Source organism: Zonotrichia albicollis, chromosome 20, assembly GCF_047830755.1.
Source record: "Zonotrichia albicollis isolate bZonAlb1 chromosome 20, bZonAlb1.hap1, whole genome shotgun sequence".
NCBI classification, from domain to species: domain Eukaryota; kingdom Metazoa; phylum Chordata; class Aves; order Passeriformes; family Passerellidae; genus Zonotrichia; species Zonotrichia albicollis.
In genome coordinates this window covers 11,391,060-11,414,432 of record NC_133838.1, presented here as the reverse complement: position 1 = coordinate 11,414,432, position 23,373 = coordinate 11,391,060, and the positions used below count along the sequence as shown (strand labels likewise).

Genomic DNA, 23,373 nt, shown 5'->3' with positions numbered 1-23,373 from the left:
CGGGCTATAAGAGCGGGGGAACAATGCGCCCGCGGTCCCGGCTCGGGGGCTGGCGCCGGGGTGGGGGTCCCCCCTCATCCCTGGGGCTGCCCCTCTCCTGAGCGCCCGTTCTCGCGTCGGCCGCCCCCTTTTCCTGTGAGCCGAGATGGAGTTTGACTCGTACCAGCACTACTTCTACGATCACGACGCCCTGGAGGATTTCCACCGCTCCACGGCGCCCAGCGAGGACATCTGGAAGAAGTTCGAGCTGGTGCCCACGCCCCCGCTGTCCCCGCTGGGCACCCCCGGGGACAAGGGGGGATGCTCGGGGCCGGAGGAGCGGCCGGGATGGCTCTCCCGGTACTGCCTGGCCGGGGAAGAGCCGGAGTATCTCATAGGCACGGGGCAGATCTTCGGCAACCTGAGCGCGTTCATCCTCAAGGATTGCATGTGGAGCGGTTTCTCAGCGCGGGAGCGGCTGGAGAAGGCGATGACAGAGAAACTTTCCACGGGCACGCAGAGAGCCACGCCGCACAAGCCGTCCTTCGCGCAGGATTTCGGCTTCAGCAGCTCCGTCAGCGAGTGCGTGGATCCCGCCGCCGTGTTCCTCTGCCCGCTGGCCGAGAGCAAGATCCCCGCATCCTCGGGCTCCGAGGGCCAGAGCGACTCCGGTAAGAGCTGGAGCCCGGCGTGGGGAACACGCGTGTCCGCACATGTGTGTGTGTGTGCAGGGAGCCTCCCAGCCCGGCTGCGCCTTTGTTGAGCCTCCGAGCGAGCCCCGGTCCCGGCCCCACGAACAAAGCGGGCTCGGCTGTTCCCCTTCCCCGCGGGGTTTCTGCTCCACAACCTCCCGTTCCTCTCGGGGCTCCCTCCGGTTCTTGCGTGGGGCTCTGGAGCTCCCTTTCCCTCGTCCCGGCCCCACGAGAACCTCGTGGGGAGGTTGAAGGGCAAGTTTGCATCTCTCCGTGCGAACTTTGGGGCTCCGAGCGCCGCACTGCGCTCTGCCCGGCCCGGGAATTCGGCCGCTCCCTCTTCTTCCTCCCACGGCCCACCCGGGACGCGCTTCCCTCGGGACAAAAGGCAAACTATGCCCTGGGGACAGCAGGTTTGGGAGCAGCGGCGCGTCCCCCGCGGCGGCGGCTCGGTAGGACGGGCAGGAACAGCCGCCCCGGTTGTGGCGTGTCCCAGCCCAGCCCCGGGGCACGTCTGTCTGTCTGTCCCGCGTGGGGTGCGTGCCGGTGTTCACACGGGGATTCACCCCCGAACCCCCCACAAGGGCAGTGCGGTGCCGCTGCCCCGCATCTCTCTATTTTCACCCCAATTTTCGGTGTTATTTGCAAACACCCTGCGGCTCTGCACAGCCCCGTAGCCCCGCCGGGGCCCGCGCGTTGTTTCCGTGGCTCCCGGAGCTGCCGTGGGAGCGCGGCCGCGGTGCCGTGACCCCGTTAATAAATCTTTTGGTGGCCGCCACCTGCGCCGGTGAGTCACGGCGCGGGGCTTAATGCCATTAGGAGCCCGGGCACTGTAAGCCAGGTCGCGGGCTTTAAGAGGCTTAACCCAAATATGCGGGGGCCTCCGGGGGCCGCGGGGATGCCGCGGGGGTCCCGGTACCGAGGGGGTCCCGGAGGGGTCCGGCCGCGCCACGTGGGCGCCGAACAAAAAGCAACAGATTGCAAACAATGAGCGGGGCAGCGCTGATGGACGGGAGCGCGGACCAATGGGATGGCACAACAGCCGGCCTGCCCCGTGGGACAGCCAATGGGAGGCTGCGGGGGGCGGGGCTAGAAGGGATGAGTTTTATTAATGAGCGTGTGTGTGTGTACGGGGGTTGTGACACTGATGAGTGTCCCCAAACACAGAAGCTCCAATATCGGGGGGTTTGGGCTTCCTGGATGAACCCCAAAGCCAGGAGGGTTTGGGGATGGGCTGGGATCACTATCAGGAAGCCCAAAACTGGCACTCTCACAGGGGAGTAGGGCCAGGCCTCTGCCCACGATGCTGGTGAGGGTTTGAGCATCCCAGCCTTTAGCAAGTGGCTGTGTTTCCCCCCAAAACTTAGGCAAAAAAGCTGGAGGCCCATCCCCTAAAGTGAGAGCAATCCCAGCGGATGTGTCTGGAGAGCCTGCTCACCTCGCTGTCCCCAAAGCCTCTGGGACGGGACAACAGCAGTGCCAACAGGCAGAATGGGACCAATTATGCCTTATTTAGGTCTTTCTGTTCCTGGGCTTGAGATGCCTTTGAGGTTCAGAGGCTGCTGTAGGGACCTCTTCACCTCTCGCTCCCTCCCTGCACAGTGGGGGATTGTCCCCTCTGTCCCCGGGACGCCGGGGCTGAATGGGCTTTATCGCTTGTGAAAAGTAGCAAGTCAGCGAGGTGGGAAGCTGCAGCCGAGGGGAACAAAGGCTACTTCTGCCCTTATATCCCTCATTTACAATTCCAATGGGCCATGAAAGCACCCGACCGGGATGAACTTTGGAACCAGGCTGTCCCAGCATCCTGCTCCTCCAGTTCCCCCCACCTCGGGTGTTTTTTCCTGATGATCCTTTTATGATGAACACATGTTGCTCCTGGTGCTGAAGTGAGGTGGAAGTAAAACCCCCCAGTCCATTTTTGGGGATCCAGACGCATGAAACAGGGAGGGAATTCCGCTCCTTCCCACGTGATGGTATTGAAGGAGTACTTAAATCACTCAATCCCTTCTGGATTTCTATTTTTCCTCCTTTTAAGTGGCAAGGAAGGGCAGAGAGCCCAGGCTGGGCTGGGAGAAGCCTTCTGGAGGTCGCAGAGTTTGCAGTGCACGACCAAACTTTAGTAGGGATATTTTCCAGGGAGCTGTAGGAAAGGTGACGAAGGGTGACTGACAGGGATTTGTTCTTTCCTTTCCACGGGAGCAGAAGGTGAAGAGATCGACGTGGTGACGGTGGACAAGCGGCAATCTCTCAGCCTGAGGAAGCCAGTCACCATCACGCTCCGTGCCGACCCCCTGGACCCCTGCATGAAGCGTTTCCACATCTCCGTGCACCAGCAGCAGCACAACTACGCCGCCCGCTCTCCCCCGGAGCCCTGCCCGCCTCCCGAGTCCCCCCAGCAGCACCAGGAGCAGGATGAACCCCCCAACAGCGTGGAGCCAACCCCTGCCGTGCCCCTGCCTGAGCCTGGCTTGCCCAAACCCAACAGCAGCCCCGGCTCGGACAGCGAGGACGTGGCCAAGAGGAAAAACCACAATTACCTGGAGCGCAAGCGGCGCAACGACCTGCGCTCGCGCTTCCTGGCCCTCAGGGACCAGGTGCCCGGGCTGGCCAGCTGCCCCAAGACCCCCAAAGTGGTGATCCTGAGCAAATCCTCCGAGTACCTGCAGTCCCTCATCAGCGCCGAGAGGAGGATGGCGGCCGAGAAGCGGCAGCTGCAGCTGCGCCAGACCCAGCTGCTCAAACGGATTGCTCACCTTAAGGGGCACTAGCACGCCGTGTGCCCCCCATCCTGGTCCCCACAAACCCCCAGCTCCTTCTCAATTTGCACATTTTTTTTTATTTTTTGGTTGCTTGTGGAACTGTTGGCCCTGGGGGCTGGAGCATGTGGGAGTGGGTCCACAGCAGAGACCCCAACAGCATCACCTGCCTGGGGTTGGTTCCTGCCATTGGGTGTTCCAAGATTTCTCTTGTCCCTGCTGTGAAGCTTCCTCAGTGACTGCTCCAGTTCAAGAGCTCAAATTTATTCCCCCTCTCTGCCATCTGCCACCCAAAAGCATTGCTGGGCGCTGACCCTGAGCATCCACCAGCCCTAAAAACCCCAAGCAACCACATCTGCCTTGGCTCCTGGAAGCAGGCAGACCCAGAGCCCAGCACGGGGCTCACCTCTGGAGAGATCCCCCGGAGGTGCTGATGGCAGGATGTGCCTCTCAGAGCACCCCCTGGCTCGGCTGGACCGTACCTCACTTCCCTGTGTCACTTCACGCAGTAGCTGGTCCTGGATTTTTATGTTCTAGAAACTCTGCTGCTGTAACTGCGAGTCTTATACTGGAGGCTGTGTTTTTATACTGTATTTTTGTACCACTTTTTTGAGAAGTATTTGGTAAAGAGTTTGCTTTTTTATATATATATAAATATATAAAAACTTTTTTTTTTTTAAAAGGGGGATTTCCTGCTGTTGGGGAGGGCTCAGTCCTGCTGCACTTTAGGGAGATCAGGAAGGGGCTGAGTCCTCGCAGAGGCCATTCACCCCCTTGCAGCTCTCCAAACCACCCATTTGCAATAACAGGGAATTTTTATCCCTTTCCCACCCTTGTGAGCATCCTTGTGACCCCTTTCCCCACCTTTGTGAGTTCTCTTTCACCAGCAGCCACTTAAATTCCCCAGCAAAGCTTTGGGGGCTGCTCTGCCTTCCCTGTGCCCTCCTGCTGCCCAGTCTGGGGGGGTATGGGGGTGGCACAGTCCCCTGTCCCCTCCCAGGGGTGCTGGCGGGGGTGGTCCCACAGGATGGCACTCTGGGGTCCCCGCTGACCTGCTGAGAACTGTTAGAGTTAACACTGGTTGGATTTAGCACTTTCTTCATTACCTCATACTTCATAAATAAATAAGTTTGCAACAGCCTGGGTTGGCTTTTTCCATGCTGTGGGTTTCCATGCATCACCTTGGTGCTCCTTGGAGGGGGGGCTGCTCTGACCCCTGGCTTTTGGGGTATCCTGAACATTAATAAAAATTAATTAATCTATTTTTTCCCCAAGGCTCAGCTGCACCAAGACTGAGCTCTTTGTCCTGGATTTCTCCCAGTACTTGAAGAAGAAGTGGTCATGGTGGTGGGGCCAGGGAAATGAATCCCCTGGATTATTTTCCCTCCTTTTAAGTGGTTTTAGTGGCAAGGAAGGGCAGAGAGCCCAGGCTGGGCTGGGAGAAGGCTTTGATGTAACTGAAAACCCCCCTAATGGGGTTTGGGGCAGGGGGTGTGGGGTGATCACGGGTCAGGGGCTGGGGCTGTGTCTGGCAGTAACCCTATAGGGAGAGGGGAATGCAATCCCCTCACTTCCAGAGAGCTCCACATCCCAGACCTGCCAAGTGGGTGAAATGATATATATGTGTGTTCTCCCTGCTGCCCCCAAACCTGACACGTTTGGGTTTCCTTTGTCCTGGCAGCAAAAGTCTGACTCTAAATGCAGGAGGGATGTGGGATTATGTTACTGCTGAGGACTCAGGAGCCAGGAGCTGCTGCTGGAGCCTCGATCACTGGGGGAAAACCAGCCTTAAACAGCAATAGTGCCACACAGCAGCCCTTAAACACCCATCCCTTGGTTTCCAGCAGCGTTTCACACTCTGTGTTGCATCACACGGTGTCACAGTCCTCCAGAGCTGCATTAAAAGGTGCTCCCATGACCCACAGCTTAACCAGGGAGCGGGGTGACCTAAATCTGACACCTCGCCCATGCGCAGGAGGCACAGCCCAGATGCAGCAGCCCCACAAACGGTTTATTTTTGTTGTGGTTTTGTGACACTCACACTCGCAGTCTCTCCTCTTTTCTCAGCTCAAGGTGACCCTCCCGAGAAGGTTTTTAGCAAATTGGGTTTTTTCTTTTTGTGCTGAAGGTACACAGGAAGTTTAAATCATTAATTATCTTTCTTGGAAGTGCAGATGAGCACATCCACAGCCTGAGCCTGAGCAGGAGATGTCCCCAAAGCCCAAACCAAACTGAAGGACTGAGCTGCAGTTTGTAAACACCTTTGAGTTCTCCTGCCTAAAGCTTCCCTGGTTACTGGAGCACGTGTCTCTTCTCATATTGTCACGGTCAGGATGAGAGAAGGAGACTGACAGTGCTGTGAAGTGATGAAAATAAGCACACAGGGCTTTCCTTCTCGCTTGTTCAGCACTGCAATTTGTGAGTGTCAGCTGCAATCATCACAAGTGTGCACTGCCAGGGCCTGAATTTGTTATTTTTTTTTAATGCACACTGCCCTGCTAACACCCTGCTCTTTGCTGTACCCCCCAAACCACTTCTGCTTGCCCACCACATCTTCCCTCCCATCCCTGCGCTGGCCCGGGGGTGTTGTGGGCACGATGCCGCCTTCACGCCTGGGCTGGCAAATTTTTAGGACAGTTTCCCGAGGCGGCGATAATCCCTTCCCTGCCGAGGGGGGCCGGCTGCCCGCACCCCCCCGGCCCGCAGCCTCCCTCTCGCTGTTGCCATGGCGAGGGATGCGTGTTGCCAGGGAGAGCAGCACCGCGGAGGTGCCATGGCAACGGGCTCCTCTTCTCCGTCCCCGCTGTTGCCACGGGGACAGCGCCCGCTCCCCATCCCCTCCTGTTGCCGTGGCGATGGGAAGGACGAGCCTCACTGGAAGCCGCGGTCGCCACGGCAACATGCTCCTCTCCGTTGCCATGGCAGCAGCCCCCGCGCAGCATCCTACTCTGCCCCGTTGCCATGGCAACAGCCCCGCTCTCCATGCTTTGCCCCGTTGCTACGGCAACAGCATCCTTCACACCCGGTCCTGAAAAAGGGACCACGGGGCAGAGCCCCACGCGTGGGCAAGGCCGTGAGGGGCTTGAAGGGGTAACGGGGGACCCGAAAATGGCCCGGGAGTGGGGATGGGTTTGGGCGCCCGGGACACCGGGAGGGAACCGGGCGGGCTGTGGGGACCCGGGGCACGGAGTGGTGGCACACGGAGGGGGCTGGGGAGAGGATCCCGGGCGGGCAGAGGCGCACGGAGCTCGGGGCCCGGCCCCGTCCTCCCCGCGGGCGGCCCCGGCCCCGGCCCCGGCCCGCCCCCGTCCCGCCCGTCCCCGTTCCCGGCCGGGCCATGGCGGCGGCGGCCGCGCTGTGCCTGGGCCGGGCCTCGCGGCCGCCGCGGCCGCTCGTGGTGATCCTGGGCGCCACCGGCACCGGGAAATCGGCGCTGGCGCTGCAGCTCGGGCTGCGCCTCGGCGGGGAGATCGTCAGCGCCGACTCCATGCAGGTACGGCCGGCGCCGGGCACCGGGGAGGCCGCGGCGGGGCCTGCGCCGGGAGGAGCCGCGACCGGAGCCCGGCGGGGCCTGCGCCTGGGCCGGGGTGCTGGGAGGCGGCTCGGCCTCTACCGGGGGCGGCCTGGGCTGTACCGGGAGGGCTCCGAGCTGCACCAGGAGGGCTCTGAGCTGCACCGGGAGGGCTCCGAGCTGTACCGGGAGGGCTCCGAGCTGTACCGGGCGAGGTTCCGGCCTGCACCGGGGGCCTCCAGGCCTGCACCGGGAGGGCTCTGAGCTGCACCAGGAGGGCTCCGAGCTTTACCGGGAGGGCTCTGAGCTGCACCGGGCGGGCTCCGAGCTGTACTGAGGCCTCTCGGCCTGTTCCGAGGGCGGCCTGGGCTGCACCGGGAGGGCTCTGAGCTGCACCGGGGGAGGTCCGGCCTGCACCGGGGGCCTCCAGGCCTGCACCGGGGAAAGTCCGAGCTGGGCCTGGAGGGGCAGCAGGGCCCGGTCGGGGCCTGGAGAAGCTCAGCCCCGGAGGTTCCGGGCAGGTTCCCTCTGGTTCCTCCGGTTCCCCTGTCCTGGTGCGTGTAGGGAAGGGCCCACGGGATGGATCCTGCCCATTCAATGCGCTCCCGGTGTCCCTGTCCTGTCCCCAGTGTCCCTGTCCTGTCCCCGGTGTCCCTGTCCTCTTCCCGGTGCTCCCATCACAGCCCTGGAACCCATCTTGCTGCCCCTGTGCCAGCTCCAGTATCCCTGTCGTGTTCCCAGTGCCCCTGTCCCTGTATCCCTGTCCTGTCCCCATATCACTGTCCTGTTCCCCGCGTCCTTGTCCGAGCCCTGAAACCCATCCTGGTGCCCCATTCTCAGCTCCAGTGTCCCTGTCCCAGTGTCCCTGTCCTGGTGTCCCTGTCCCGGTGTCCCTGTCCCAGTGTCCCTGTCCCAGTGTCCCTGTCCCGGTGTCCCTGTCCTGTCCCCGGTTCCCCAGCCCCTGTGCCCATCCCACTGGGCAGTTGTTTGGTTCGTGTGACATTGTCTCTCTGTCCCCTCCCTGCCCTGTGGGCTCTGAAGACAACCAGAACTGCAGAGTTTGTTCAAAGTGTTTGTTTGAGCCTCCTCATCCCCAATAAATTCACCTTTTGGAATGAAACCAGAGCGAAGGTGTTTTGATTTTAACCCACCAGAAGCTGCAGAGAGGTGTAAAGGGTTGAGTAAAGGGAGGCAGCACCTGGAGTAACTTGGTAGTGAGCAACCCACAGGGTGGTGTCCTCTGGCATCAGCAAAGGGACACCAAGAGATTTGGGGAAGAGCATTAAAAATTATATTTTTTACTTGCCAGTGACGATGTCTGTGGTCTTATCTCTCACTGCAAGCAGCAGTGTGGAATATATCAGTTGTGTCATTGGGGTAAGTCAACAGCAAGGAGCCAAAATTCATTTTTTTTGGTCTTAATTTTGTTCAGCTACAAGAGCTTTGTCACAGGATGGACATTTCAGCCACCACAAGAATAACAATTTTGCTGGTGTTTAGCAAAATATTTTCCTTACTGATTCACACTTTCACTGTTCACTTCCTATAGGGCGTGAACTTTCCATCAAGTTTAATGTTAAATGTGTTTATTATTCTACATAAAAAGGTGTTTTCTGCCAGCAACACCCTTTGTGCTGCTCAGAGATCAATTCCTGCTGTCCTGTGCTCACCTCTGTGTTTCCTGGTCACTCTTTGTGTGCCACTGAGCTAAATTTAAAACCTTACTCTCCTGAATTTGGGGCAAGCAATCAGAAAGTAATTTCGTGCAATATTTCCATTAAGCTCTTGGGGAAAGAGTGATGTTTGAGCCGAACTGAAATCCCGAGAGGGCAAGACATGAAGAGCAGGAGCTTTGCCCATCTTTAATATTGGAGAAGTGGCTGCTGGCTTGGCCCATGCCAGCCACAAGGCTGCTGCTGCATCCTGAGCTCTGCAGGTGTGCTTGGAGCCTCCTGAATGTCTGCTGGTGGGTGTTTAGGAGATGAATCCCTGCTGATGGATGTTTAGAGCTGAATCTCGGTGATGGATATTTAGGATCTGAATCTCTGCTAGTGGATGTTTAGAGCTGAATCCCCACTGGTGGATGTTTAGGAGCTGAATCTGCTTGTGGATGTTTCGGAGCTGAATCTCTGGTGATGGATGTCTAGAGCTGAATCTGCTTGTGGATGTTTAGAGCTGAATCCCCACTGGTGGATGTTTATAGCTGAATCTCCACTAGTGGATATTTATAGCTGAATCTCCACTAGTGGATATTTAGGAGCTGTATCTCTACTGGTGGATGTTTAGGAGCTGAATCTCTGCTGGTGATGTTTAGAGCTGAATCCCCACTGGTGGATGTTTCAGAGCTGAATCTGCTGGTGGATGTTCAGGAGCTGAATCCCCATTAATGGATATTTAGGAGCTGTATCTCTGCTGATGGATATTTAGGAGCCTCATCCCCACTGGTGGATGTTTAGGAGCTGAATCTCCACTAGTGGATGTTTATAACTGAATTTCTGCTGGTGAATGTTTAGGAGCTGAATTTCTGCTGATGGATATTTAGAGCTGAATCTGCTGGTGGATATTTAGGAGCTGTATCTCTGCTGGTGGATGTTTAGGAGCCTCATCTCCACTGGTGGATGTTTAGAGCTGAATCTCCACTAGTGGATATTTAGGAGCTGTATCTCTGCTGGTGGATGTTTAGGAGCTGAATGTGCTGGTGGATATTTAGGAGCTGAATGTGCTGGTGGATGTTTTGGTGCTGAATTTTTGCTCGTGGATGTTTCGGAGCGTGCGTTCTGTGCCCTGCTCCTTTCAGGCCCCACCATGGGAATGCAGGCAGTGCAGGGAGGGCCCTGCTGCAGGCGCCCGAAGGCATCCAGGCTCCAGTGGCTCTTGTCCTGCTTTCCTTTTAATCTCATTCTAGCGTGACTGTGGAGCCAGGGCCCGGCAGCTCGGCTGCTTTATCCCGTAATGCAGCGTGCTGCCGAGGCGGGGCGGCCCCCGGTGCCCCCCAGCCGGGGCTCCTTTCTCCCTGCCTTTGTTCCCCGTGCCCTGTCCCCCTGCCACGCAGGGCTGCCTCTGCTGTCCTCGCAGGAGACTCGCCGGGGTTTGGAAATCCCATTGCTGCTCGGGGATTGACAGCTGCCAGCGACCGTGTCGCCCTGAGCCCCCTCTGTGCATTCATTGCTGGGCTCTGAGCAGTGCTGACAAATGCTGGCAGTGTTTTGGGGCAGCTGCTGGAGCGGGAGCCAGGCTGGGGAAGGGGCTGGGGAGCCCTGAGCCCACCTGTTCCCACACACAGGCACCCCTCTATCCATCTCCAGGGTGTTTTCGTCACGGCTCTGAGTCGCTGTGCTCAAATTACAGACTTAACTGCTGCCTGCTTGCAGCTCAGGAGCTCTGGTTAATCTGCTGGCCTCTTAATCTTTCTTTTTGTCCTTTCTGTTGCTGTTTGTCATCCCAGTGAGTTTGGCTGAGGAGTAAATAATTCCTTGGGGAGCCAGGCAGGGTGAAGGCAGTCGTGTTTCTTCATGCCTGGCAGTGAACATGCAGGGATCCCTGTGCCAGCTTGAGGAGGGCCCCATCCAGTCATGATCCCAGTGTCCCTTCTAGATCCCACTGTCTCTTCTGGATTCCACTGTCCCTTCTGGATTTCTCCCTTGGGATGGTGATGCAGTTGCTGTAGCACACACTTGCCAAGTCAATGTGTGGAGTCTGGATATCTTCAGAGACTTTGCAGGGATCAGGGCAGGGAGTCACTCGTGCTGTCCTTGGTTTGGGTCCTCCACGCCTCTCTCCAGCATGGCCCCTGGGAAATCCTGATGTTTTCCTGGCCATAGATGGCCTGGATGTGTTTGGGGTCTGTCATGTCACCTCTTACACTCCTTGCACTCAGGGTGAGGATGGTGGTGACAGAGTTTGGAATGATGCACAGAACGAGTGGCAGAACAAAGATTTGGGAGAACTTGCCCTTCCCAGGGCAGATCCTAAAAATGGTGGGGGGTTATGTGTCCTGCCTCAGTTTCCCCACCTTTTCCACAGGGGCAGCTCTGCCCTCCCAGCCCTGCACAGGGGCTCAGGCAGAGGTGGGAGGATGCCCTCAAGGCTAAGCATCTTTAGTGCTGCCTTGTGCTCTGTGTGTCTCGGAGCCCGGCTGCTCCAGGCTGCTGCTAATCTGTTTTGGGGCCTTAGAAAGCAACAAAGGCTTATCTGAGCCGCTGGCTGAAAATAGAAATGAGTGTCAGGAGGACGTCTCGGTGCGAGGCCCTGCCGACAGCCAGCTGGTGGAAACCTTCTCGGGGCTTACTGCCTGTGTGTAAAAGGCTGCCTTTGTTTCCTGCCAGCCCACACACTGACACTGCATTCCTCCCCTTGTTGCCAGATATTCCAGGAGGCTCTGGGTGTTTTAATCTCCGGGGATGGCAGCCTGGGTTCTGTGTCCTGGATGTGCTCGGGGATCACAGCCTGAGTTCTGTGTCCTGGATGTGCTCAGGGATGGCAGCCTGAGTTCTGTGTCCTGGATGTGCTCGGGGATCACAGCCTGAGTTTTCTATCCTGGATGTGCTCAGGGATGGCAGCCTGAGTTTTCTATCCTGGATGTGCTCAGGGATCACAGCCTGGGTTCTGTGTCCTGGATGTGCCCAGGGATGGCAGCCTGGGTTCTGTGTCCTGGATGTGCTTGGGGATCACAGCCTGAGTTTTCTATCCTGGATGTGCTTGGGGATGGCAGCCTGGGTTCTGTGTCCTGGATGTGCCCAGGGATGGCAGTCTGAGTTCTGTGTCCTGAGTTCTGTGTCCTGGATGTGCCCAGGGATGGCAGTCTGAGTTCTGTGTCCTGAGTTCTGTGTCCTGGATGTGCTCGGGGATCACAGCCTGGGTTCTGTGTCCTGGATGTGCCCAGGGATGGCAGCCTGGGTTCTGTGTCCTGGATGTGCCCAGGGATGGCAGTCTGAGTTCTGTGTCCTGAGTTCTGTGTCCTGGATGTGCCCAGGGATGGCAGCCTGGGTTCTGTGTCCTGGATGTGCAGAGCACTGGGAGCTGCTGGCTGGCTCTGAGCAGCCTGTCAGCCCTCTGTGCTCGCTGGGATTGCAGGCAGGCAGTGGGAATTGGAGGAGCTGGAGGGTTGGGAATGGGGAGAGCAGGCAGGCAGCCAAAGCTCGCTGAATTCAAAGCCTTTCTGTGCCTGCTGGAGCCCCGTGTTGAATGGAGCTGCCAGCCCAGGGATCAATAAGCTGCCCACAGCCACGGGGCACGTTGGCAGAGCTGCCTGTGGGCCCGTCCTGCCTGCTCACCATGCCCTGGGGCTGCTGCCTTTCTGCAGGCTTTGCTTGCCCTCCCTCTCCCCCTCTCTTCCTGCCCCTGGGGGAGCCTTTTGGGATGGGATGGGAGCAGGAGCCAGGCCTGGCTCTCCCAGGGCTGCAGTTGAGCAAGGTGGGAGCAGAGCTGGTTCAGCAGCTCCAGCAGCTCCTTGCATGACTGCTCCAGGCAGGGCTCGGGCTTCCCTGCTCCACTAACCTCATCCCTCTGTGCCTGCTGCCCGTGGGTCACCTCTGTGTCACCTTGTCCTCCTGTCTGGGACCAGGGGAGCAGTGGGTGGAGGCCACGCTGCAGCAGGAGGCTTGGCAGCTTCTCAGAGGGGATTAAGGGGAAATTTATTTCTTGTAGTCTGGCTGGGGTGGGATGGAGGAGGAAATGAGTGCAGCAATTTCCAGTCCTTTTCCCCATCATCCCGGTTTATCCCATGCTGGGAGACTTCTCTTAAGCAGGAAGGCTCTGAGAACTAAACACATCCTTTCACAGCCCCTCCTTTGCCACCTCCTGCTCAGTCCTGGGCACAGCACAGAGCTGGGCTGGACACAGAGGCTTTATGTGCCCCACTGTGAGCTGGCAGTGCTGAGGTGGGTTGTGTTTGCATGGGGAGCAGGGTGAGGAGCTGTCCTCACTTCTCGTGCCTGGAATCTGCTCTGTGTGGCAGGAAGCAGTGATCCTTGTCCCCACGAGGATCTGTGCTGTGCCTGGAGAGCAGCACACCTGAGCTTTTACCTGCAGCAGCAATGAGGGAGTGGCAGCTCGGAGGCCCTCATTTTGGGGCTCTGTGCCAGGCTGGTGACACTGCCAAGGCTCTGGCTGCACTGTCCAAGAGCTCAGTCAGCCCTCCCACCCTTCATTACAGGCTTGTATCAAAGCAGGAAAGCAGTCACGAGCGGTTGGACTCCACGGTTCATCTCCCGTGGGCAGGAACAAACAGAGAGAGGCAGCTCGGCCCTGGCAGGAGCTGGCAGGTGTTGGCAGCATTCCTGCTGCCCTGCCTGAGCGTGGCACATGTCCCTGCTGTGCCCTGTGCTGCCCCAGCAGGGCTGGGAGGGGTGGCTGGGGCACGGGGAAGGGGTCAGTGCAGCTCTCACAGCACATAGAGGTGAAGCACAGGCTCTTCTCTTCCCCAGGTGTACAAGGGCTTGGACATCATCACCAACAAGGTTTCCCCTCAGGAGCAGCGTCTCTGCAGACACCACATGATCAGCTTTGTGGATCCCCTTGTCTCCAACTACACCGTGGTGGATTTCAGGGACAAAGCCGTGCCTCTGATATCCTGTCATGCTGCAGCCTGCCTGGCTGAGCAGGGATGGCCTTCCCCCCTCCATGGCCAGAGGGATCCGTGTTTGGGCTCTCCACATCCCAGCTGACTCCATTTTTCCAGAGGATTCTGCTGGTGAGAGGGGCTTGGGGCTTCTTTTGCCCTGTGCTGTGTTGTCCTCCCTGGCAGTCCTTTGGTGTCCCTGAGTTCTGGAGGTGACAGAGTAATGAGAGATGAGGGACACCTCTAACCCTGTCCTGCAGCCTCACTGCTTCCCTGGGGCTGGAGAGTGGGATCTGAGCCCCAGACTGCTGCTCCCACAGCCTTCCCTCTGCTCTGATCTCTGCTTCTGCTCCTTGACTCTGGCACATTGAAGATATCTTTGCTCGGGACAAGATCCCCATAGTTGTGGGAGGAACCAACTACTACATCGAGTCCCTGCTCTGGAAGGTCCTTATCAACACCAAGGTACTGTGGGGGGCTGTGAATCCCTTTGGGAAAGGATGAATCCCATGTTTAGGGCAGACTTCTGCAATTTGGCAATTGGAGAGGGGCAAGGAGAACCTAAAGGGGCAAGGAGAACCCCATGGCTATGGGGGATCGTGTTGCTTGGTTCAGGGCTGTCCTGTGTCCCACAGGAGAAGCCCAGCAGTGCCCCCAGGCCGGACAGTGACAGGAAAGTGGAGCTGGAGCAGCTGGACAGTGCTGAGCTCCATCGGCGCCTGAGCCAGGTGGACCCGGAGATGGCGGCCAAGCTGCACCCCCACGACAAGCGCAAGGTGGCCAGGTGAGCTTGGGGTGCCAGGGCCCAGCACCCCTCACCCCTTCCTGAGGGAATTGTGTGCCTGGGAGCATGGCAGGATGGGCATTCCCACCCCAGTGGGTGCTCCTGGCCAAGCTGCACCCCCATGACAAGCACAAGGTGGCCAGGTGAGCTTGGCGTGCCAGGGACAGGAGGTGCCAGGGCTCAGCACCCCTTCCCCAGGGAGTTGTGTGCCTGGGAGCATGGCAGGATGGGCATTCCCACCCCAGTGGCTGCTCCTGGGTTCTTGGTGCTGGGGACTCCCTGGGATCTGAGCCCTTTGGCCACACAGCCCCAGCCTGAGCTGCCTTTGGGGTGCTGGGCTGTGCTCTGGGGCTGCTCCTGCTCCGTGCCCCAGCAGCAGAGGGTTTGTCTGTAGCTATTTAAAGAGCAAGCTGCCCTGCTGGCTGAGTAACATAGCTGAGCTCTGTGGGAACAGCACAGCAGCAAGACCAGGCTTGCTGCTCCGACCCAGCCGAGCCCTGGCCCCGGGGAGCAGAACACCGCCCACCCCATTCGCACGGTGCAGGGGGATGGAGGGTGGGGCAGCAGCACAGCTCCCTCCCTGCCCGGGCTGGGCACAGCTCCACAGCAGCATCTCAGCGCTGGTCCCTTCCCTGCAGCCCTGCCTGGCTGGAAAGGGCAGGGCTGGAGCCAGATCCCTGTCCCCTGCAGGACTTGTCCCTGTGCCAGGCAGGAGTGGGTGGCTGTGCTCTGGGCTCCTCGGGTGCCAGCGCTGCAGCCCCAGGAGCTGGGTGTGCGTGGATGCCGGGCACGGGACGGGGCTGGGCCCTGCCCTCGCCCCACATGAGAGGGTTGGATCTCGGCAGTGTCTGCGGTTCCCTCTGCTGGAGCCCCCGGGGCTGCTGGGGCAATGGGAGCGCTCGTTCTCACCCGGCCTCTGAGCTCTGGGTGCCTCTGCTTCCAGGAGCCTGCAAGTGTTTGAAGAGACAGGGATCCCCCACAGCGAAATCCTGCACCAGCAGCAGGAGGAGGAAGGTGGGGGGCCTTTAGGTGGGCCCCTGAAATACCCACATTCCTGCATCCTGTGGCTCCACGCAGACCAGGCAGGTGAGAGCGGGCTCCTGGCTGGCTGGGGAAGGGCTGACTCCCTGCTCCTGCCTCTGCCTCCTCCCTGGAGAAGGCAGCAATTCCTCTGGCAGCAGTGGGTGTGACACAGAACTGCCAGGTTCTGCCTTCCTCAGGTGGAGCAGCAGCCTGGCAGTGCTGCCTCCTGTCCTGGCACTGCTGCCTCCTGTCCTGGCAGTGCTGCCTCCTGTCCTGGCACTGCTGGCTCCTGTCCTGGCAGTGCTGCCTCCTGTCCTGGCACTGCTGCCTCCTGTTCTGGCACTGCTGGCTCCTGTCCTGGCAATGCTGGCTCCTGTTCTGGCAGTGCTGGCTCCTGCCCTGGCAGTGCTGACTCCTGTCCTGGCAATGCTGACTCCTGTCCTGGCACTGCTGCCTCCTGTCCTGGCACTGCTGGTTCCTGTCCTGGCAGTGCTGGCTCCTGTTCTGGCAGTGCTGGCTCCTGTCCTGGCACTGCTGCCTCCTGTCCTGGCAGTGCTGCCTCCTGTTCTGGCAATGCTGGCTCCTGTCCTGGCAGGCTGTGCAGCCCCCCAGGGCATGGCTCCCCATGGCTCAGCGTGTCCTGCTCTCTTCCTGCAGCTCTGGATGCACGGCTGGAGAAGAGGGTGGATGACATGCTGGCTGCAGGGCTGCTGGAGGAGCTGCGGGACTTCCACCGCCGCTACAACCAGCAGAAGGTGGCAGAGAAACGGTGGGTGAGCAGCCAGATCCCCTCTGCTCCTCCCTCTGGGGGTCTCCCACCGTGACCCTGCCTTTGGTTCTCCAGGCAGGATTACCAGCACGGCATCTTCCAGTCCATTGGCTTCAAGGAATTCCACGAGTTCCTCGTCAGCGAAGGGAGTTGCTCACCCGAGACCAGTGCCCTGCTGCTGGAGAAAGGTGAGGGCAGCGCCCTGTGTGCCCCACAAAGCTCCAGGTGACACCACAAGGTGCTCTAAACCCAGGTCACAGCCCCAGGTGCACCTTTCTCTCTGCATTTCCCACTTCTGGCAGCCCAGAGGGGCAGGGACTCGTTTTCCAGTGATTGGAGAGCATCTCTGAGCACACCCAGAGCAGCCCTTCCCTCCCCTCAGGCCTCCTTGCAGGGTGCACAGGGTACAGGTGACTTGGGAGCTGGAGCATCACCTGGGTGATGGAATCCCAGCTGTGGAGAGCAGGGCTGGAGAAGAGGAATGAAGCAGAACGCAGCATGTCAGCAGCTCTGTGGTGGGGAGGAATGTGAGGATCAGTCAGCAGGGATGATCCCTTTGGTGCTGTGTTATTCTGGAATGTCTGGGCTCATGTTGGAGGGGAGCTGCTCTCCACACAGGGAGGGCCCAGGCAAAGTCCATCCGTGCCAAGGAGGGTTCAGTGTGGAAGAAGAGACTGAAGAAGCCACAGAAATGATAAAAGGCTTGAAAACAAGTCTGATGCAGGAGGAACTTGTTGTGTCTGCTCAGGAGATGATTAGGAGGGATTTGATAAGCCTGGTACTAAATACTGAGCAGTTGTAGAGTGGTAAATCATCCTCTGCTGGGTGGGATGAGCAGTCCTGGGCTCCATTGTGCAGGGAATTGGGCATTATGAGAGCAGTGCAGCACTTGAACAGGTTGTCCTACCTGCTAAAGCTTCAGGGTGGAGGGTTTGGGCTCTTTGCACCCTCTGTTTATTCAGGGATATTTGGGATACCTTGTCCAGCCTCTTCTCAGTGCAGGCACAGACAGTAAAAATAATTCTCATGGTGCCACCCAGCACAAACTTCTTTCTTGTGTGATTTCCTTACCCTGGAGCTGACAGCCTCTTGTCACTGACCTTTGGGGTTTATTTCTCCTTTTTAATCCCTCTGTTCCAAAGGGATCCAGGCCCTGAAGCAGGTGACCAAGAGATACGCCCGGAGGCAGAACAAGTGGGTCCGGAACCGCTTCCTGAAACGTGAGTCCTCTGCTCCCAGCTCTGCTCATGCCCCATCTCAGCTCCACAGGGCACTCTGGGGCTTTGGGGCAGCCTGTGTTTGGGGGTCTGCTCCCAACCAGACCCTCCAGGAGCCTCCCAGTGTCCCCATCCACCCACAAGGCTCTGCCAACCCCAATTCCTTCCTGCTAGTTTGGGTTGCAGAGTGGATCTCCTGCCCCTCCTGAGAAGTGTCCTGCCCACAGCCTCTCATCCCAAACACTCAAGAGACACTCAGCTCTGGCTCCTGTACCCCTGTACCCCATCCCCTCCCAGCCATCAGGAAGGATAAATCCCATAAATCCCAAGCAGAGGCTCAGCCCCATGTCAGGCACTGTTAGATGATGATGATGATGATGATGGTCACAACATCCCTGCAGCTTATCCTGCCACATGGCTCAGGGAGGGGGTCCCTACGCACCCACACATGCTCCTGGCAGGGAGCAAAGCCCATTTGACAGCTGCCCTCCAGATTAGGAGCAGCAGCCCCGTGGCTGCTCCCAGCCCAGGCCGTGCTCTGTGCGGTGGCACGGAGCCAGCAGGACTTCCCCATCCCAGCCCCAGCCTTGGAGCAGGGCCAGCAGCAGCAGCTGGGAGCCGGGCACTTGTTGAAAGGTGCTCAGTAGGGGCAAAACAACAATAAAATAAATAATGGTAAAAGAAAAAAAAAATAAATAAAGAGGAGGCAGGGAGAAACTCGAGTCAAGAAAAGAAGGACTTTGAAGGAGGCGCAGGGGTTTTGGCAGAGTGGCTCAGCTCACCTTTCTGGTGGCAGGTGTGCTTCAGATGGGCCTGGCAGGGGCTTGTTTGTGGGCACAGCAATAAAAGCAGCACCTGCTGGGGACTGGCACGTGGAGCCTTTGATGGCTTTGTCCAGGCAGGGAGAGCCAGGTGCCCGTGGAGGGCAGGTGAGCCATGGAGAGCAGCCAGGTCACCCAGGGAGCAGGTGCTCTCTGCTGGCAGCTGTTTCACCCTGTCCTGGCTGCAGCCTGTGCCCTGTGTCCTGGCATTGGGCCAGGGCAGGCCAGAGGGGTGGCTGTGAACCTGTCCCTTGTCATTAGGAGCATCAATCAGCCCCTGCACAGTCAGTTCCAGCTCGGAGTGGGGATCTGCACGCTCAGATCCCTCATCCAGGCTCCCTGCCTGCATCTCCTTGTCAGCCTTTGTGCCTGCATCCAGCTCTTTCATCCTCCCAGCCTCCTGTGCACCAGGGCTGGGCTGAGCTGCTGCTTGTTGTGATGGGCTGCTGGCATGCTCACATTCCAGAACATTCTCCCAAGGGCAGCCAGCTGTGAAGATGCTTCCCTGAGTCCTGAGGTGTTCCTGCTGCTTGCAGGAGGAAATTTTGGCTCTGGACAGCCTGGTGCTGTTAGTTCTGAGTGCTGATAGGAAAAAGCAGATTCCTCTGCTCCCCTGGGTTCTGGCAGGGGGTGCTGAGGGTTTCTGGTGCTGAGCTGCCCTGTGGTGTTTCTGTAGGTCCTGGGCCCAACGTGCCCCCAGTTTATGCCTTGGAGGTGTCTGATGTGCAGCGCTGGGAGGAAGATGTGCTGAAACCTGCCCTGGAGATCGTGGAGAGCTTCATCCAGGTACTGAGGAGCTGGGCTTTGGCTGGCTGACTCCTCTGTGGTCTCCAGGCCCCCTCACTTGGCACACAGCCTGTCCCTGCAGCAGGGCTGGCTGTTCCCATGCCCAACCTTGGCATTTCCTTGCAGTGGTACATTTGTTGTCTCAGCTGAACATTTTCCCTAATGCCCAGTGCTGCACATGGCAAAACTCTCTGTCTGCCTTGCCAGCGTGTGTCAGAGCCTGCCAAGCTCCCATCCCAACCTCTATGAGAGTGAACACAGGTAAATTTTGGTGTCAGAGCCCAACCTGAGGCATTATTTGATGTGCAGGGCCGTGAGCCCCCGGCAGAGCCCCTGAGGATGGAGCAGGACGAGGAGAACAAGCGGAGCCATCGCGTGTGTGAGCTCTGTGCCAGGCTCATCATCGGCGACAGGGAGTGGGCAGGTAGGGCCCTCACAGGGCACAGGGGGGCACCTGGGAGGGCTGAGCTGCTCTGGGCTGCTGGAGCAGCTGCCCTGTGGCCAGGTGACCCCCAGATCATGATGCTGGCCTTTCAAAGGGTTGTTTGCAGGAGCTGTGCCACAGGAACCATCTGTTAGAATTCCCCCCTGCCCTGGGCTTCTCTCCCTTCCCAGCACCCAGAAAACACACACAGCATCACACCAGAGATCTGTATGTGGCATCTGAGAGCTGCTGTGTTTATCAGGGCTCCTGGTCCTTCACAACACTCTGGATGCTTCCTCAAAAAGCACAGAGCAAATCTCTCTCCTCTAAAATTCTGTTGTGTAAATGAAAATTTCATAATGTTTCTAATAGTTCAGCTGTAATATTTCCTACTTTTGTGTGTTTTGTTTTTTTTTTTTTTTTCTTTTTAAACTATTCCTAGCTGTAATAGAAAGGGATTTTCTGTTTTCCATAGACTTACTTTAAAAGAGCTCAGCTGGAATCAGATTAAGTCAGTGAATTTATCTGTGCTGGGAGGCTCATGCTGAGAACCAGAAACAAAAAGTCATGGAGAAACTGGCTGCAGAAATGAAACTGGTAAATCTCCATGTGTTGCCCAAGTACAGGATGTGCAGGGTCATGGTTTAACCCCAGCATCTGAGCCCCCCACAGCCACTCCCCCACTCTCTGTCTCTGGGAGAGAGAATTGCAAAAGGGTAAAAGTGAGAAAATTGGTGGGTTGAGTTAAAGTTTAATAGAGAAAGCAAAGCAAAACTAGGAATTAATTCACTGCCTGCCATGGTTGGGCAGATGCTCAGCCATCCCCAGGAAAACTGGGCTCCATCACATCTGACATGACTTTGGGAAGACAAATGCCATCATCCCCATGTCCTCCCTTTCCTTCCCCCCAGGACGTGTGAGCTGCATGGCCTGGGGTAAGCTGGGGTCAGCTGTGTCCCCTCCACCCCCCTGTGCACCCCCAGCTCCCTCTGTGTTGCTGTGAGGAGCAGGAAAGGCCTTGACTCAGCTCCAGAGCTCCCAGCAACAGCAAAACATCCCCGAGTTATCAACCCTGCGCTCAGCACGCATCCAAACACAGCCCCAGAGCAGCTACTGGGAGGGAAACCAACTCTGCCCCAGCCAAAACAAGCAGCTGAGACACAACCAAAGATAAATTTCCCAGGTTGTTGGGCTTGAAGGAGTTGCTTATTCCTGGCTGAGTTAGGGAAGTGCTGAAAGCAAAGGCTGGAGCTGCTCTTTGGGGGAGGCTCCTTGCAGGGAGATCAGTGTTATTTTATCTCAGCTGCCTCAGGAGGTGCTTTGAAGGAGCTCTGTTTGTCCAGAACTGAAAACTCTCGGGGTCTCTGGCATCATTTAGGTTCAGAAAGTTCTGTTTTGAGTGGGAGCTCCTTGAGGTCCCCCCAAATCCCTCCATGTCCTTAGGGATGTCACCCCAGACTCCAGTAAATGGTGACAATATCTCCCTCAGCCCAGATCAGCTGTTATTCTCTGTATCCAGCTGAACTGGGCTCAGATCCACGGATGGTGGGAGAAAAACGCTCCAAAGCCTGCAAAATGGAAAAAAAGGAAGGTGAAAACAGTGGTGGGAACTGGGTGGATCTGCACTCTGCTCTGTTTGCTTAGGTCAGGTGACAGCGAGTTTTGGGAACTGCTTTCCCAGCACCCTGCTGGCTCTGGGGGATTTTAAAATTGTAATTTTACAATTTATATGGACTTGAAGAGCACAACTCCCAGACAGCAGCAGCAATTGGCACTTCCTCAGCCACTGTAGCTTTGGTGTTGCTTGTGACAAATTGCAGGAGGTGAGACTTTATCTCAGGGTGAGGGTGACCCTCCAGCATTGTGATAAAGCAGCAGCTTTGCATGTGATTTCATCCTTTGGCAGAAAAAGAATGGCTGGAAAGCACCTGAGGGCCTTGATTCAGCAGAGCACATACCCTCATTTAATTAAGGCCCTGCTGGAAAAGTTTGTGCTTTAATTGCTGCTCTGATCTCTTGGAAAAGGCAAAACCACCCTGCCAAGATGGTCAGACAAAGCCTCCCCTGAGATAAAACCGCTGATAAGGAGGTTTGGCCGTCCTTAAGGATGTGATTTCATGGAGAAATGCAGCTCCTGCTGCTCCAAGCTGAATCCCTGGGATTACCCCTCTGTTCCCATCTGACTCCTGCTGCACTGCTCTCATGGCTGGGGCACTGCCCTGGAGTTATTCTGTTTAATTCTGCTCCAGGCTTTTCCCTGGCTGCCCTGTAGGATGCACAGCATCTTGCCAGTGCTGTGGTGCAGGGATCCAGTCCTGCAAACCATCCTGGCAGCTCTCCATGGGGAGCAGGGAATTGCACAACCTCACCTGCAGCCTGCAGAGTGGCACCTCTTGGGCAGCACATCCCCTCTTCCCTGGAGAGGCTGGCACTGACAGCCTGGAATCTTCTGCTTGCACAGAACCAGCATTTTTCCCTCTCTCATTTCTTCCTTTGTCCTCTTCTGAGCCCTGACAGTTTGGCCTGGAAGTGTCCAGGGCAGGCTTTGGGAATTCGCTTTTCTCTGGGAGTGAATTGTGCTGGCAAGGGAGGGTGCTCTGCCCTGCGTGGGGGGGGTTTGGCTGCTTCCTCCTCCAAATTCCACAGATTAAAGGCTCTGTTTGCCTCTTCCTCCAGCTCACACACGTTCCAAATCCCACCTGCACCACCTGAAGAAGAGGAGGAAGCTGGAGGCATCCGGAAGGACCGTGGGGGACAGTGGGGACACAGAGACCTCGGATGAGGATGGCAGCCTGCCTGTGCCTTAGGGCTGGAAAAGGGAGCAGCTGTGCATCCACCTGCATGGAGAGGAAGCTCCTTAGTGCTGGGCAGCCTTGAACCAAGGAGCTGAGTCATTTTTTTGGGGGGGGGTGAGGCAGGTGTGTGACGGCAAAGGCTGCATGGGATCCTCTTCATGTGGCCTCATCCCGCTGTGTTCCCATGCTCCCCCAGCCCTGCCTGGAACGGGCTGGGCCCCGGGGCAAGGCTGCTGGGAGCCTCCTCCCATGCAAAGTGTGAATTCCTGCCAGGGCTGCATCCTTGGAATGGCTGAGCTGCTGCTCTGTGGTTGTGTGGATCTCAGAGACAGAAATACCCCGACTCCTCCAGCTTGGCCGGGGGTGCAGCTCCGGAGCCGAGCCAGCTCTGCCTGCCTTTATTGTGGAGAGGATATTTTTTTTTTTTTTTGTTCTTTTACATGCAAATAAAGCTGCAGGATTATTGTGGGTTCCCCTCCCTGTTAACAAGCGCGGTTTCCTTGCTCTCTCTGATTGTACCTGGCTCCTGTTCCCTGCTCTGGGCACAGGGCAGGAGATCTGGTTCCTTGTCCCAGTCACCTTTTCCACAGCTCCTGGGGGAGCTGAGCAGATGTTCCCAGCCTGGTGGGGGCAGGGAGCCCTGTGCACACAGCAGGTGCAGGAGGAGCTGGCACCTGTTAAACAGGAACTTGGAAATGATCTCATCGAGTTTGCAACAGATGAGCCTGTCCTAGTTAAGGCAGAATTCCCGGGGGGTTACACTGTGGTTTGGCACTGGGAACCAGCCCTGAATTTGAATCCAAAGCTACTGAGCAGCAAATTCCTGGTGCTGTGTCCGCCAGGCAGTTGGTGTCCCATTGTTGTTCCTGGAGGGTGTGAGTGCCATTTGTGCCTGGAATGCTGCTCTGGTGAAACCAGGACAGCCTTTGGCATTCTCCTGGCAAATTCAAAGCCAGGAAGGTTTGATGGTTGGTAGAGCACAAGTTTTTCTTTGTGCTGTGCCATGTGGCAAGAGCCAGGGCTCATCCTGCCAGGGAAGAGCTGTGTGGGTGGATTTGCTGGTGCAGGCTCTGGAGATTCCTGCTTTGGTGGGGATTAGATTAAACCTCCAGTTTGTGTTCCTCAGCGTGGAATTATTCCTGTAGTGCCCCGTGGGGTGCCTGCCTCGGGCTGTGGGAGGGAAAAGCTGGGAATTTGGCACTGGGCAGAGCTGGGCACCAGCTTTGGAATGCTGGGCACTGCGGTGCTGCTGGGTCT

At 57.6% G+C, this 23,373-nt stretch overlaps 2 protein-coding genes across 4 annotated transcripts; both read left to right on the top strand.

The window, feature by feature from the left end:
- The first annotated feature begins 1 nt into the window (after window position 1).
- MYCL (MYCL proto-oncogene, bHLH transcription factor) lies at window positions 2-4,585 on the top strand. The gene is made up of 2 exons (XM_074555694.1): window positions 2-650; window positions 2,874-4,585. Exons 1-2 carry the CDS (start codon window positions 146-148, stop codon window positions 3,437-3,439), a joined length of 1,071 nt encoding a protein of 356 aa, XP_074411795.1. The 5' UTR covers window positions 2-145; the 3' UTR covers window positions 3,440-4,585.
- A 1,719-nt stretch (window positions 4,586-6,304) lies between these two features.
- TRIT1 (tRNA isopentenyltransferase 1) lies at window positions 6,305-22,605 on the top strand. Of its 3 annotated transcripts, none has more exons than XM_074555432.1 (11): window positions 6,305-6,517; window positions 13,364-13,506; window positions 13,866-13,962; window positions 14,133-14,281; window positions 15,225-15,367; window positions 15,962-16,073; window positions 16,149-16,261; window positions 17,216-17,293; window positions 18,788-18,897; window positions 19,207-19,321; window positions 21,998-22,605. In XM_074555432.1, exons 1-11 carry the CDS (start codon window positions 6,389-6,391, stop codon window positions 22,126-22,128), a joined length of 1,320 nt encoding a protein of 439 aa, XP_074411533.1. In that variant the 5' UTR covers window positions 6,305-6,388; the 3' UTR covers window positions 22,129-22,605. The 3 variants fall into 3 exon arrangements, with proteins under 3 accessions (XP_074411533.1, XP_074411534.1, XP_074411532.1); XM_074555431.1 differs by lacking the exon at window positions 6,305-6,517 and adding an exon at window positions 6,647-6,920; XM_074555433.1 differs by lacking the exons at window positions 6,305-6,517; window positions 19,207-19,321 and adding an exon at window positions 6,641-6,920.
- The last annotated feature ends 768 nt before the right edge of the window (window positions 22,606-23,373 follow it).

What these genes read in the sequence shown, in the direction of transcription:
- MYCL (XM_074555694.1), top strand. Translation starts at nt 146, where the DNA reads ATGGAGTTTGACTCGTACCAGCACTACTTCTACGATCACGACGCCCTG. An exon ending in CGAGGGCCAGAGCGACTCCG is followed by an intron (nt 651 to 2,873) that starts GTAAGAGCTGGA and finishes CCACGGGAGCAG; the next exon opens with AAGGTGAAGAGATCGACGTG.
- TRIT1 (XM_074555431.1), top strand. Translation starts at nt 6,765, where the DNA reads ATGGCGGCGGCGGCCGCGCTGTGCCTGGGCCGGGCCTCGCGGCCGCCG. An exon ending in TGCCCTGCTGCTGGAGAAAG is followed by an intron (nt 16,262 to 17,215) that starts GTGAGGGCAGCG and finishes TCTGTTCCAAAG; the next exon opens with GGATCCAGGCCCTGAAGCAG. An exon ending in TCGTGGAGAGCTTCATCCAG is followed by an intron (nt 18,898 to 19,206) that starts GTACTGAGGAGC and finishes TTTGATGTGCAG; the next exon opens with GGCCGTGAGCCCCCGGCAGA.